Here is a 15,758-nt window from a genome sequence, read left to right on the forward strand (position 1 = left end):
CATTCTTTGCAGTATGGTGCCAATCATAGTAAACATAACCACCTATCCATCATTACAGATTTAAAAATAAATAGTTGTCATTTTCATGCACAAAACCTGAACAACATGTTTTGGATCTTCACCCTTGCAGCTGCCCAAAAAGCAAACTCTGGGTTTTTGGGAGTTGTTTGGGTTCCTGCTGAAATCCTTAATAGTTCCTAAACGATGCAATTTGAGAAGGAAATGGAAGATAGCCATGCTATTGAACGCATGTATTCATTTGGCATGTGAGCAGTGCCATTGCCTTCGGCAGGACTGTGCACATGAACAGGGGCAGGAGGATTGGGTCTGTCGTCTTCTACTCCGTTCTATTTGATCCTGCAAGTGTACTCTCTGCCAAGGTCGCATCAGGCTGCAAAGGCACTTTTTGCAACTCTGTATGATCTGTGTCTGTCCTTTATTTATTCAAAATGCGTTTGCCTCTACAATTTAATCTGCTGTTCTCTCCCTCCCTTTCCTCTTGGTGAAGTCTAATTACAGTTTTATTCCAGGTCCATCTGGTTGCTAACGATGCTGGACATCACTGCTGAATTCATTCTAATATTTGTTGTGTATTTTCTAGGCTGGATGCTGAATAATAATATTCTCTGAATTTGCTTTTGCTCCTGTTTCCTTCCTCCCTGTTGTAGCTAATTGCGTAGTAATGTGTAGCCATGGGATGACTACTCCGAGTGCAGATCTGCTAAGAGTTGCCTGTTTCAGGCTGCAGAATAAAGGGGTTTTTTTCTGGTTTTGAGAATAAGATTTCAAAGTCCACTCTATCAGCTCCCTTCACTGGTGTGGAACCAGCTGGGCAGTGGCTTTCTCTTCTTCATTTTTTTTTCCTGCCTCAAACATAATGCAGTTTATAACTGAGTGTCTCAAAGCATCCTGGAGGCAGTGTTTCAGCATTTAGAAAGACACTTTTTGCCAGTGCCTGCTTCATGTGATGGTTGAACCCACATAATTTCAGGTTCCCAAGCCTGGTTTGTGCAGTGCCAGTGCTGGGATTTTTTTTTTTTTTCCTTTTTGCTTTCTGCAACGCTGCCTGGGAACACAGACTCACACTTTACCCATGACCTGACTCTCTGGCTAAGAATAGCAGTCGCAGTGCAACTTGGGTTCAGTCTCACTGGAGACATGCTGCAGCTGGGAAACAGGGAGGTCAGATTAGCCCATGCTTACAAAACCAAACACATAAAAGGAGTATGGAGAATTTTGTACGTTCACCTCCTTTTAGGACTGCAGAACAAGGGGAAGAGGTTGGCACAGGTGTTCAGTGAGACAAGATAAGTTTTCTTTACTCATGACATTGACTTGGACAGGAAGTTTACGTACAGAAGCTCACCGCCTGGGCTGAACAGGACCTTTTCCAAAAGGGTCCTGTATCCTTATGGCCCATCCAGCCAAAAATCATGCAGGATGAGGACTGCGAGCAGCACTGATTAGCATCTTCTGAGCCCTACTTAGGACAATGAGATGTTTCAGATAGCCCCTGAACTAATTCTGCACAGCAAAACGAAGATACGAGTTTAGCACATGCTAGTGGCTCCTGCCATAGCTTGTTCTAGACAGCTGATGTTGCAGTGGTGCTGTGGCACTATCTTTAGCATGAGCAACAGGTCGCACTCTGAGCACATGCCAAAGCCAACTTTGTTCTTGTTCTTATCCCTTCCTGTTGGGATGTGCCAGCAAGTGCTACATTCACACCTTCATTTTGTGGTGCGGACGTGCTTTCAGAGTAACAAACACCAGTCCTGCTCTGTAGTTTTAAGATAGGAGCTAAAGCATTAGTAATAGAAACTGTTAGGCTAGTAACTGTTGTAATACTCATTGTGGCTGGGTAAAGATAAAGGTGACCACCAGTGGGGTTTAAATAGCACATCCCCAGCTCTACAGTGCCCTCTGCTCCATCGTGATGCAGCAGCTGGCCGTTCCCAGCACCAGCACAGAGCATTACATCTGGAACACTGACTGGTTGATTGATATTCACACTGGCAGAAGGGGAGCTGTTTTTTGAGAGAACCGTGTGATGCCATTCCTGTACTCTTTCCCCAGCCAAATCTAAGCCAAATGGGGAAGGGTGCTGTGTTGCTAGGAATTGGAGATGTCTGCAGGAGCTGGTCCTACAAGCGCTACTCCTGTGAGCAGCCATGCTCAAAGCGCTCTATGTGGCTTCCCTTCGTCCCCTGTCCTAGAGTCAGAGGAGAGGGGTGGCTGCCCTGGGATCACATTAGCTGGATAGGGGCAGCTCACATGAGTCAGGGATCCCAGGGCTGGGCTACAGCTTGAGATGCAACAAGTAGACTTAAGAGGAAAACCCCTTGAGGTATCAGGGCAGTAATTCTAATGGTAATTTTGAACTGTTTTTGTCTGTCTAACATTCCTTTTTAATCCCCATCCTGCCTGCCCCTTCCTTATGTAGGGTTACTTTAGTGATCCTTGGAATGTTTTTGACTTCCTCATCGTAATTGGCAGCATTATAGACGTCATTCTCAGTGAAACTAATGTGAGTATTACTCTACCCTCCCCAGGATACCACTACCTCCTCCTCCTCTACTGTTCCTTCTCTCTTTCTCTCTTTCTTTCTCTCTCTTTTTTTTTTCTGTTTTTTTTTTCCCTCTAGTCATGCTTTTATTGAACTTGCCGTCGTCCTTCTCCTTCTCCCAGGGAAAAAAAAAGGAGGGGGGGAAATGCCTCCTTCTTTTTCACTTGTCATAGCTCGCCCCAAGGCTGTGACTGGTGAAAGCGCACAGAGTTTGGGGTGTGTGTGCTTTTTTTCCCTCCAAAAGGTAGACATGCTTGAGTGTAACTTTCTGACTAACCAGGCTTTTGTTGATACCCTCCATCATGTGAAACGTTACAGAGGTTTGAGCAACCAATACTGTAGAGTGGTAAGAGACTATTTAATATGCCCACGTAACCTCTTTCTTTTCTTATTTTTTTCCTCTTCTCTCCCTCTTTCATGCTTTTTTTTGTTTTGTTTTGTTTTTTTATTTTATTTTACTTTTTACTTTTTTCCCTCTTTTCTCCCTTTCCCTTTCTCTCCCCCTCCTCTCTCTCTCATTCTTTCTTTCTCTTCCTTTCTCTCTCTCTCTCTCTCTCTCCTTGGCTTCTCTGCCACATGCAGCACTATTTCTGTGATGCATGGAATACATTTGACGCCTTGATTGTTGTGGGTAGCATTGTTGATATAGCAATCACCGAGGTGAACGTAAGTAGCTGGCGTCTGTCCATGATCGTGCCTGCTCTAACATTCATTTGTCTTTCCCGGGTTCTTTTTTTTTTTCCTCCCCCTTCCTCCTTTCTTTGAGTTTGTTTTCAGAGCTTTTTGTTTAGTTTTGAAGCTCTTTCTCTTTGTTTTTTTTTTATTATTTTGTTTTCTTTTTATTCTGTTTTAATTTTTGGAATGACTTAAAGAACTTTTTGACTGTTGCATCATTTTCTTCCCTTCATAATCCACCTGGCATGAATTAAACTGTATAGCAGGAAAAGTGATGGGAAACGTGGAGTGTAAGTGAAAAAGCTATTTATGTCATGGGAAGCTGCTAGAATAGTCCCAGGCCAGCACTTTGGTCTACTCAGTGTTATGCTTTGCTTCCCATGGCAGTTCAATACTCTCCACCCCATAGAGATCTAAAGGTCAGTTCTTTCGAGGTGGAACTGCGGGAACCAAACCACGAATCCTCCCTGTGCCTCCTCACCCAGGCTTCCTCCAAAAGAAGTAAAGACCAAATCATCTCTGTTTAGAGGAACTGCTCATAATGTTCAGTTTCTAATTTGAAAAATGTTATATTAAAAAAAAAAAAACCACACAACAAAAAAACCAGAAACCCTAAAGAAAAACAAAGCGCCAGACTTTAAACCCAGTTTTTTAGGTTTGCAACACGGTTTGCTCCATCTCACAAATTCTGCCAGCACAATTGACACTGATTGGCCCCACTGATGCCCATCTCAGAAGACAGGTGAAGGACTGAATGAGCCACGGAGACTGAAATGAGCAGCTGGTGTTCAAGAAATAAATCACATCAGGCAAAATTTTTCCTCTCTTTTTTTGGAGGTGGATGGATATAGAATTACGGGATAAATAGACAAAGGACAGGCAGGAAGCACACAGATTCCCAAAAGAAAGACTACAAAGCACTTACTAGGTTTATGAGTACGGACAAAAATTGCACTGCAAAATCCAGCTTAATGAGGCCAGAGAAATAGAAAGATTGAAAGAGAATTGCTGTAAATATGTTCATGAAGAGCAAATCAGTCATGAATTTGCAGAATGGTGTGGCTGTTGAATAAACATTCCAGCTTGGAATTTTTGGGTACTGTAGAGGCAATCCATCGCAAGCAGAAAAGTGACAGCATAGTTTTCACTCACTGCTGTGCTTGGGGAAAAATGTGGGCAACATTTTGAAAAAATCAAAATGCCTTACTTTGAACTTTCCATACAAAATGTTTTCGTATCATGGTTCTAGTTTAATTTCTGTTCAGCTTCATTTTTTTAAATTCTGAAACAGGGACATTTATCCAAGTTGTAATATTTTGATTTAGAATAAATGAAATATTTTATTTGACACTAGTCTATTTTCTTTGTCTTTTGAGAGAATGGAAAATAGTTTCTAACTGAAAATGAACTTTTATTTCACGTCTCTTAAATGTCCTATTTTCTGGACACAAAAAGTTGTTTGCAACATTTTCCCCAGAATGTTGTAAACAATTTTGGTTACAGTTCAGTTACAAAGATCAGCAGGCTGAAGTTGTTAATTTTGAAGATTGAAAGAAAGCTTTTTTATGCCAACCTTGTCACAAGAAAACTAAATGAAGAACCTGGCAATAGCCTTCAAATTGTGGAAAAGTTCAGTTCTCATCCATCAAGGCAGAACTGTACATGGTAATTGAGGAAATAAGTACAGTTAACTGGAAATAAATTATGCTAAACATCAGCAAGACTTTCCTGACTGATGTATTTGAATCTGTACAAAAGTCTTCCAAGCAGAAAGAAAGGAAATCCTTGTGTTTTGATATATAAATGGAGGTCCATCATAGTCAGAAACCCTGTACGGGAGGGAACATCTAATGGATCCTTTTGAAGAAATTCACAGTAATTTCCTATCAATTAAAGAACTTTTTATGTCATGGTTTAAGACACTTTGGTATACATCTCATTAAACTTTAGTCATCTGATAGGAAGACAAATAGTCACCCAGGCTTCCTCTTAGATTTAGTGGAGAAAAATGCAGACCTCCCCAGGCCAACTGATGCCTCCCTGTACATGCCTATGACAGGGGAAATTAATTGCTCTTTGGAGGTGCCCATCCACTGACTGGAGAGTGTCTAGGTTTGTTAGGTTTGTCTAGACACTCAGCTCTCAGACGCTAAATTTAAGCAGGACACATCACATTCATTCTCAGCATGTTGTCGAGAAGGTCACGCTGCTGCTAGTTTTGCTGTGTTCAGATCTTCAGTCTCCAGGGCTATCCATACTGGTGTGTTTCATCACCACTAACAAGGCTCTCTCTCTTTTCCATTCCCTGTCTAAATTCAAGTACATGTTGGCCAAGGCCCAGAATCCAGCTTTTGGTTGCAGAAGTCTATGAAAAATGAGGGTGTGCCACTGTCCAAACAGCCATCACCTGTCTTAGTTGAGGAGGCAACAGGAGCAGCCCTGACTCTTTTAGTTAGGGTTATGAACAGCACTTCATGATGGCCCCTCTGTTTCCTCTAAAGAATCCTTTCCTTCTATACAGTTTTTACAGATTTCTGCACACGTTTTTTTGTTACCTGGCATGTTTAAATCTTCTCTTTTTATCTAGGCAAGTCCTTTGCTACTAGTTTCTAATGTTTGTTACTAAAAACTTGCACAATCTTTTGATGCACTGATAAATGAGCAGCAGCTATGATGGAGTTTGTTCTGAAATGTTCTGAAATCCGTTTGCACTTATAACCCTTATTGAATAAGAGAATGTTTTGTATGTTGATTTGTCCTGTCAGATTCCCTTCCTGCTAGCAGCACTTGGTATGTTACATCTGTAGCAGATGGGCTTTGGAAGTAGCAGCCCATCTTGGATGGACAGTTGTCCCCTTCCCAAGCAGCGTGAGGCAGTTTATCAGATACAATTCTCCCCTTCTCCGCAGGAGCTTGTTGCTTTCTTGCTGTTTGTGGGTTTGAGCAAACTCTGCCTTGTGTTTCTGTACACTGTCTTGTCTTGTTCCAAGAGACCTGGAGTCTGAAAAAGAGAAAAAATAAACCCTAAAATGCCAATAAACTCCACTAATAGGAGATGTTTAGCCTGGTCAGGTGCAGGTAAGATGTTTCTGCCCAACTCCTTAGAAGCTGAAGAACGTTTATGGTAGGATCTTGGAAAGTGCTGCTCTTGGAGCTAAGGAACAATTGTCATTATGGTCAGTTAGGGAAGATGGAGACACCTGTAACAGGTCAGTTTGACATGTGGCCATAAATGTGTAAGCCTGAAATCTCTGTGAGGTTCACCAGACGTTTGCACTCAGGAGAAGCATACCCAGCAGGTGCCGAGCTGCGATAGCTGTAGTTGCGGTGGGAACCCTGACTGACAGGCTCCACAGTGTGTGTGTAGATATGCGCTTGCATCTATTTGTGCAGTTCCTCATGCTCTGTTTTTTTCCTTTTGACAATTATTTTTGTTTCTTGAAAAGGAATTTCCCAGACCAAAACCTTCACTAAGATGTATGTGAGCGTGCATGGGTGGGTCTTTGTGTGTGTACTCCATTGGTTGTCGTATATGTTCTTGAATGTGTTTGGATGCCTATGTATGGGCTACAAAACCATGGGAGAGTGTACAGACATGAATCCTTGTGGGGAGGAAAGAGAGTGTGTATGTAAGCCTGCATATTTCATATGTACTTGTGTTGTGAATGGTTGTTGATGGAGACATATGGGTTGTTGTGTACGTAACTGAGTCTATGAACATGTTTTCTGAGCCAGTGTGGCTACCTTACTATGAAAGTTTGATCTGCTTACGGGTGGGTGTTCATATCTGAGAGTTTCCTGTATGCAGGCATGTTCATCTGCATGCCTGTGGATGAATGTACACTTGCATGTCAAGCTCAGCATATTTTTGTCAGCATGATTGTGCATTGAAAAATAGTGAGAAGGCATGTACTCATGAGGTAGGCCCCCCGGCTGCCTTCAGCATTTCTGAAGCTCCCACTTAAAACACCTCCATGGTATGGAGATATGTCAAGTGATAAGTCCAATTGTATCACATTAGGCCCACTTGCTTTCTGCAACTTGGGAACACCTCCCAGGTCCCCCCAGCCAGCTCCACAGACACACGATGATGCATCACACACCACTGAATAAGTGCAAAGGGCACAGGGCAGGTTAAAATCTGGTGGGTTTGAAAACTTCAGAGTGGCACGGTTTCTGCCAAATTCACTTTTAAACTGCCTTACTTTCAAGTTGCATTTTCAAAGCTTTGCTTCTTAGTAAGTGTTACACAGCTAACTTCCTAGCCATGAAATGAAGATTTTTTCAACATTTTCTGGAAATATTCAGTGGTTCTGTTTTGGGCTACTCTTAAGCCACTCATTAAGTAACTAAAGAGGGAGGAAGGGACTTTTTAATCTGCTATTAAAAAAAGAATATCGAGGGGAGAGACCACATCTACTATGTGTCAAGTCTCTTTAAGTGCTAAGACCAAGCACGATTTTTGGGGAATAAGATGAAAGATGCTGTAATATATGGGGCCTGAGAGGTAGAGTCAGTGGGTTGTATTCCTTGGACTTTGACTAGATCCCTATGCCTCAGTCTCCCCATCAGTAAATTGGAGATTGTTATTCCCTATGTTAAGAAAGCGTTGTCATTAGTGTTTACAAAACACTTTAAGTTCTTTGGAAGAAAACGTTAAGGTGGTAAAAATTATTAGTATCTATTATAATAATAATAGGAAAGAAAATCATTACAGGAGTTGAATAAAAGCCAGTGTGGAACGTATCATCCCAGAAGTAGCCCCAGGCAGAAGCTTCCATTTCCTTCCTTTCCGCATCAGCAGACCCAGGCTGGAGTTGAGTGCCATGAAGCTGACTGACGGCCTGCTGTCTCCTCCTCCAGGCAAAGAAAGCTGCTCATTGCTATTTGTTGTGCTGTGTCAGAGGGGAAAATCAAGTTTGAATTGTGCTCTGTGCTACAGTGCCCAAAGTGATGAAAGAAAAACAGCCAGACCCTGAGTCACTGGGAAAGCTGCTGATGTAACATCCTTTCCTCTCAGTCGGGAGAGAAAAGCTAACATCTCTCTGGTCCATAGGGTCCTTTTTCCTTCACACCCTTTCCCCTGCTGGTGTCAGGCCAAAGATGCACTGTGGCTGTCTTCGTTTGCCACCAAAGTGATGCTCATAGCAGTGCCCACTGAGATGAATGGGTCCCTGTGGCCAGCCAAGAGGTTGACACCATCCAGCTGCAGTTGGAAGTTCCCGGCGTGCAGATGTGTGAGAGTTCCGGAGGCCATGTTTCAGGTGGAGCACGTGTGTTTCCAGAGCACCAGCATATGTACCAGTGATTGTGGGGGATGTTGTGTGTATGATTCTGTCTGTCCTGTCTTGAAAGGATATCAAGGATGGGAGGGGTTTGCACCTACCTGAGAGCCTGTTGCCAAGGGGTTTTCTGGTGCCATCTGAGCGTGTCTGCAATGAAACGGGTACCCCTGTGTATGTCAGCTGTGTCTGGAGTGAAGGATGACTGAGCAAAAACATCTGGACTGGTATCCATCCCACCGTTCTACTCCGTGACCATGCTTGCGTGTCTGAGTGTGTCCTGTGAGCACTGCAGGAGGGTACAGAGGAGGAGGAGGTACCCATGACAGGTACGCAATGCGATACAGCTGTGTGATGAGCCAGGGGGGATGTGCATGGATATGAGATGAGGACTGTCAGGGTTAGGGGAATTGGTGACTTTGTGGGCTGTTGTGAAAATAATGGAATATTTCCCTGCGTGCCTTCCTGTTATAGCAGTACACGTTTACCTAAGAGTGAGCATTATGACTGGTTTGAGGATTGATGGAAATGGGTGTTTTTTTAATGGGAGAGGTTACAGGAGGAGAAAAGAAGGAAAGTACAATGTTGTGTGTGATCTGATCCATGGTGGCATCTGGGAGATGTAGGACCTGGGTGCTTCAGGAAGTAGCACCCCTATGAAGAAGGTTAGAGAAACCCAAAACACAATTTGCTGTATTAGCTCCCCTAGAAAATGTTGGTCAGGTCTGTTGTGCCCAGGCCTGCTGGGTAGTGGTTTGGTGTTTGTCTATCAGATACTAAGGAGAGCTGAGTACTTTATATCTTGCACTTCTGAAAAGGTTTCCAAATTCTGGTAGGAAGTCAGCAGAGAGTTGTAGCTTGGTTGATCCCTGAGTACTGATGCAGTAAGGCCAGAGAGATACCAAAGCATTCAGCTCCCAAGAATACTTGGAGACCGGTGCAGTGATTTCTCCTTTAGTCTTTTTTATTTCTGAAGTAAAGCAGCTCAGGCTTAAACCAGGCGCATGGGGCCTTTCCTTATAGTCATCTTGCTTTTGGTGTCAAGAGGCTTCATATGATTTGTCATGGGCTCCTGCTCCCATTCTTTGGAATATCTGACAGCCTATACTCAAGTCTCCCTCTCACCTTCTCCTGCACTTCTCCCTTTTAACCCACCCTGCCTTTCTTCCTTTCTTTCCTCTCCCTCGTCTCCAGCCACACTAAACCTCACAAGTTCATTTTCACCCTCAATCAATGTGTCTGAAGGCAGAGAACTAGTGGCTTAAATCCTGCAGTCCTTATTCAGGCAGAACTGCCCCAGGACGTTTCGCCTGCATAAGGACTGGAGTGGTCGGCCCCTGCAACACAGTCCTGTACACACACCCCCCCCTGCAATGGGAGCAAGGATCGGTGGAAGGACGACCTACATCTAGCCTGCACCTCAGTTGGGACTGGCATTCATCTCTGTCGCTGTGTCTGTCTGTCTGTCTTTCTGTCTCTGCCTGTCTGGTTCTCTCTGCTTCCATGCCCTTTGCTGCTCAGATTTTGGCCATCAGCTGCCACTGGACAGAAATCTTTGCAATTCCTAGAACTTGTGAGTTCTTTTACCAAAACCTTCCGGAAGAGGCAGAAAACATCTCCCTCCCTCCCTCCCTCCTCCTCTCTCTCTCTTTCTCAAATGCCGTCTGGGTAGCAGAGGCCTCCAAATTATGTAGCAAAGGGCTGGAGAAGCACAGTGGCTTCTTTTGACATCTTGTGTTGTGATACCCTTACTGCTGCCATCCTAGAAGTTTTATGTAGTCCTGAGCTATCCCTGTGTGCGTGTATATGTATGTATATATGACTTGTCTTTTTGGAAAAACTGCTGATAAAATTGATGGCGGGGGGTGGATTTAGTTTGCGTTTTTTTCTAATATCTGGTGGTGTTTTATCACTAGAACGATCCAGGTAACACACCACGGTGGCCCCAGCTTCTATATGTAGGAAGCCACGTTGAAGCATGGTTGTGAGCTGTAGCAATGGCAAATGCCAGTACACAGTGATTTATTTTGCCTTTGGTGAACGTCAGGAGGGCTGCCCTGAACTCTTCCCCAAATTAGGCTTAGATTGATTTGAATTTGATCACCTCTTATGTTTAATCAACAATTCTAGTGCATGTTTTTCACCCTGTGTTGGTGAGAAAGAAGTATGGTAAGACTATCTGACCACAACCATGTTTGAACAGGGTTATTTTGGTTTTATTTGTGTATATTCATGAAGATGGGGCCTCTTTTTTTTCCTCTTTTGACTTAAAAGTGTTGGTATTCTAAGTGCATTTCCAGAGTTCATAATATCATTTGCCCATTCAAAGAGGTGATTTTGGTAACTGCACAACTTTTTCGGTAAGGATATCTATACGAAATACGGGCAAACGGAAAAAAAATATGTATTTTTTTCAGAAAAGGGGATAGTAAATGCAAATTACTCCTTCCTCAGTTTACTTGGGTATTTGAGCTGTTACTGATGACTAGCAATATTAGCACCACAAGAAAGCATGTAGTTTCCGTGGGGAAAACCACTTTGAAACACTCTCCACAGTACCCAGTTTTGAGGAAATACCTCAATATTGTGATTTCCACAAAACTAATAGTTATACTTGGCTTCTGACATTATTCCAGGTGCATGGAATAATCAGAATTTATTTTAATGCAGGGGAGATTTAAGAGCAGCATAAAAATAAATTTGTCTTACTGGATAAATATAACCACACACATGTTAGTTAATTAAAATATGAGAAACAGAAGATAAAGAATCCAGGAGAACAAATCCTTAAAACCTAATTGTAAAAGCATTAAAAAGAAAGATAGCCCTAGAGCTGTAAGACTTGATGCACAAAACTGCCTGGAGTCCTTCTGAGTGAAAATGTTTAGAACTCTCTTTAAAATGGTGGGGCACAGCACCTCACTGACTGCACTGAGGAGTGAATCGTGCTTATAATTACTGCAGGCTTTCACATACACAAAACCTTGGTGAGTTTTAAGGCTTTTAGAGAAGGAGACCTGATTTCTTATTTGACTGTAAATTATTGTTACAGTAATAACGATAGCTAATAGTAGGAACACAAAGTACCATAGGCCTTGTCCTGTGTTGGTTCAATGGTAAAATAAGTGTGACATATACATTTCAGTACAAACAGCTCTTTAAAAAGCCTACATCCAGATTTTCTGATCAGTATTTAATTTTTCTTGTCATTTTTTTATTACATCACTTTAAAAAAAAAAACACTACAATATTCTGGCATTAACATTGGTGATATAATACATTTATATTTCATTTTCCTTTTAATTCCAATATGTTTTTCCACAAAGCTAGTTAAAACGCTCAAAATAAAAAAATAATAAAAAACATTAGAACTACCTCAAGCTGGTTATATTTTCCATTGGCTTGCTAGCCAGGATAAATCATTCCTTTTGCCAGGCAAAAGTTTCCTTTAACTTTCACTGAACTCTGATAGAGATTGTATCTTTATATGAATCCATAGAAAAATCTCTGACTCTGATTCCTTAGATCGTCTCTTAATATATCAATGTTAATTAATGATAGCTCTCTAAGCACCGTAAGTTATGTGGTCAAAAAGGTGCTCGGGTGAGTTCAAATCCAGCTAGTTCTGTCATCTAAGGCAATTCCTTGAAGCAGTGAAATATGTTTTCTGGCATTTAATTCTCCTTCTTCTAAGACCTACTTTGCTGAGAACACCCAAGGGATTTTCCAGCATCGCTGTTCTCCACATGCAGATTGCAGTAATAAAGGGTGCACAGTCCCCTGTATTTCACTTCTCCAGTTTTTCTGTAAAAGCTTCTGTTCACCCAAATTACAAGAGCTTTTAACATTGGTCCTCCAAGACCTCATTGCATCCACCATCTCTTACTGTTGTGCATATTTAGAGATCTGCTAACTGGTTCCAGATTGCACTGGCAGTTCCAATGAAAGCAATGAAGGTGACAGAAGAAGGGAAAACACACACAAGTATTTTATTTGTTTTCCTCTTTAACTTTCTCTTCTCCTCCATCTTCTTATCCTCAGTCACTTTCTCCAAATTTTCCTGAACTCTTAGGTAGCAGAAATCATGTTTCCCATTCCCAGGAGCACTGGGAGTAGTTTTCAGCAAGGCAGTAATTAGTTCCCCTCTACCTACTCTATCAGTGATTTTTTTTTTCCTGTCTTCAGCCAAGATATCATCATTCCAGGGGAAAGGCTCTTCCCCTTTGTGAAGATTTTCGTGCCAGGCACTCGGCAGCAGTTCAGCATGGTGATGGGTACCATTTTGCAAACCCAAATTCACAGACTAACAGGAATTTTTGGGGTTCCCATTAAATAAAGACCTGATTATGGGTTTTTTGCTGGTAAGCAAGAGAATGTGGCCTCTCAGCCAGATTTGTAATCAAAGATAAACACATATAAACTAATCTTAGCCTTTCTAATGTAGTCAATATAGCACCCTCGTTTAGCTCCTCCCTCCTTCCCTCTACCCTCATATGTACCAGCCAGGCAAACATAAGGGGATTTTTCTATTTCTCACTAGAAAACTGTTTTTAAAATGGTTGTGCTCTTACCTTCCCTCACTGGTCTGTTCTTTGTGGAGACTGCCTGGCATAACATGCCAACAAAATGACTTCTGCTTCATATATCTTCCTATACATCTGCTAAATGGGACCCATTCCCAGCTGCATCCAGATGACCTAGCTGTAGAGACTGGATTGCTGCTTATGGTCAGCTGATTGACGGCCAAAAATCTGGATTTGGATCTAATTGCCAGTAAAATTTACAATGTTGCAGAGTAACAGGACATCCCACCTGGTCACATCCCAGTCATTCTCTCAAAAATCAACTTTTAAACTCAGAGATACCAGTCAGCAGTGCTGTCTGCTGAGCCTTGTCTGAGTGACTGGGAGAAAATCTGCTTCACCCAAAGCCAGATCAAGTTACATCTTTTCCTAAGCTGAACAGACATGAAGACGAAGATGGCTCAGCACTGAAGAAACACTTGTAAATAGAAAGGCACTGAAACAAATTGATATTTAGAGCTAGGGATTTTGAGTCTCAACTGTTTGCCCAGACTTGAACATAGTAAATCACACACAGTGGGCATTTACATATCATCCAAACGATCCCTGCTATTTTTTTTAACCAAAGAATTTATCAAATAAATAATCATTTATTCTTGGAAAGAGGTGTAGAACAAAAATCTGTTGCTCAGTAGCTTTGTAACAGCTAGCTGCAGTCTCCATATGACCAGCTCTAACATGCTCTGACAATACCTGTGATTGACATTTCCAATCCCAGAGTGGGTCGTAGGCTTTATTGTATCCCATATTAACATACAGAAATCCAGTATGACTCTGTAGCCTGTTCCCTTCTAGGAAACATTCTGCATCAACGTTAAATAACTTTCTAATTTAAAAGGCAATGAAAAGACACAGTCGGGAATTAAATACTAGCTGCTACAAATCTCAAATGAAAATAGTCCATAAAAAACCCTCTCTTTGGGCTGCTGGTATCTCTGGCTGTCCTCCCTTGTGCAGAGATTCATTACCCAAAAGGACCAGGGGCTGCTAGTTCACCTGTATATACTGTCTCTTGCAATGCAGAGTCCTGTGCAATTGAACAAAGGCAGATTGGGTTTTCTCATGTTTTCAATGGCATGTGCAGTTTCTTTCAGCACCTTCATCAAAGCATAAGATGGCTCATTCATCTTCACCCTGTCCCAGAGCCTTTGGGCTTACCAAAGGAAGGATCCTGGCAACACTGCATGCAGAGTCTTTGATCTGGTAGACTGCCTGCCTTCCTCCCTGGAAAAACTTGCTCATGATCTAGTCTCCGTCTGGCTCCACTAGTGCCCAGAAGAGTTATTATGCTGAGGAGTGGGTATTTTGCTGCAGACCACAGGCCTGATTCTGACCTTAACACCACCAGTGTAATTCCCCATAAGTTACACAGGAGTTGCAAAGATGCTACTGAAGCTTCCTTCCGGATTCACGTGCTCCTGCCAACCACATCACAGTAAACTCTTCACACTGAGCTCCCAGCAAATCTCTTCACAGATGGAGCCCTACAAAGTCCAAAGGTCTCCAGCCTCCTTTCTGCCCTAGGCAGGTGAGGCTGCCCAGAGACACCCCAATAACACCAATACGCAGAGTCCACCAAGTTTCAATCTGTTTTTCCTTATCCTTTTCCCACACCATGCAATCCTATCAGCTAATTAATGAGTAATGAACAAAGAGCTGTGGAAGTACTCAAATGCTTCGTGCACTGAAGACAAAGACAGCCAGGATAGAAGAATTTGGGAATTTGCTTAATTCCTCAAATCATCAGCCCCTAGGGAATATGAAGCCAGTAGATGATACCCTCTCAGTACTAATTGAGTATTGCAAGGTGTTGAAGACAAAGAAAGCTTCTGCCTACCTAAGGCTCAGGAAATACATCTTACAGAAGAACTCTGCTGCCGTTATCCTTTCCAAGACAGGCTCTGGGATGGTATGAGGAATGGAAAAATATATACCTTACACAGCACACAGCAATGTGTAAAGCAGCATGTCTTTAAAGTAACCAAGACTGGTATGAATGCTTTCAACAGTCTCCTTTTTCATTTCAAGATCAAAATCAGTGGCACAGTCTTAGTACTCAAGAACCTTAGCAGGCCCAGCTGTCTCTACTTGCAGCCCTCCAGAGCAGCTGTGCTATCACAACACTGCGACAGATAAGTCAAGATGATGTATTTATTTGGGTGTTTGGGATAGGAGAACCTGGATATGAAAAGAACTGTGATTGAGAATGAGTCAAAACTAGATCCAGGCTGTGCTCCTTTTGGAAGACCAGCCCCACAGATTTCCCTCCCTTCCTCCATGCCTCCCTTTCAGACAATGAAAAAAAAAAAAGAAAATAAAAGGATGACCAATATAAGAAAGAACATACATCTTCCTAAAGCGGTGGAGGAAAAGATGACTGCCCTTTCCAGCACAGTGATAAATACACTGCTGGGTTTGGTGTTTAAAAGCCATATTGACTTTGCCCTAGGAAAGATAGTGAGGCACGTTGGACTACTTAGGAACAGCAATGAGGAAACCATTGGCATGGATGGTAATAGAGCGGAGGAAAGCTGGAGACCTGGGAACTCTAAATTTTCACACTTGCTCAGTGGTCTGGTCTGTTCCTGGGGTCATCCCCCCTCAGTCTGCTCTGGGCTGGGACAGCCTGATTACCTCCTTTGGGAGCCCTTG

General features: G+C 42.5%; 1 protein-coding gene across 1 annotated transcript in view; it reads left to right on the forward strand.

Annotated features, from left to right (window-relative positions):
• The window catches only part of CACNA1C (calcium voltage-gated channel subunit alpha1 C), a 447,783-nt gene that overhangs the window by 393,345 nt on the left and 38,680 nt on the right, over positions 1–15,758 (forward strand). The window contains 2 exon segments of the mRNA XM_068400796.1: positions 2,444–2,527; positions 3,149–3,232. Of these exon segments, the coding sequence (XP_068256897.1) occupies positions 2,444–2,527; positions 3,149–3,232 (168 nt within the window).

Source organism: Nyctibius grandis, chromosome 5, assembly GCF_013368605.1.
Source record: "Nyctibius grandis isolate bNycGra1 chromosome 5, bNycGra1.pri, whole genome shotgun sequence".
NCBI classification, from domain to species: domain Eukaryota; kingdom Metazoa; phylum Chordata; class Aves; order Nyctibiiformes; family Nyctibiidae; genus Nyctibius; species Nyctibius grandis.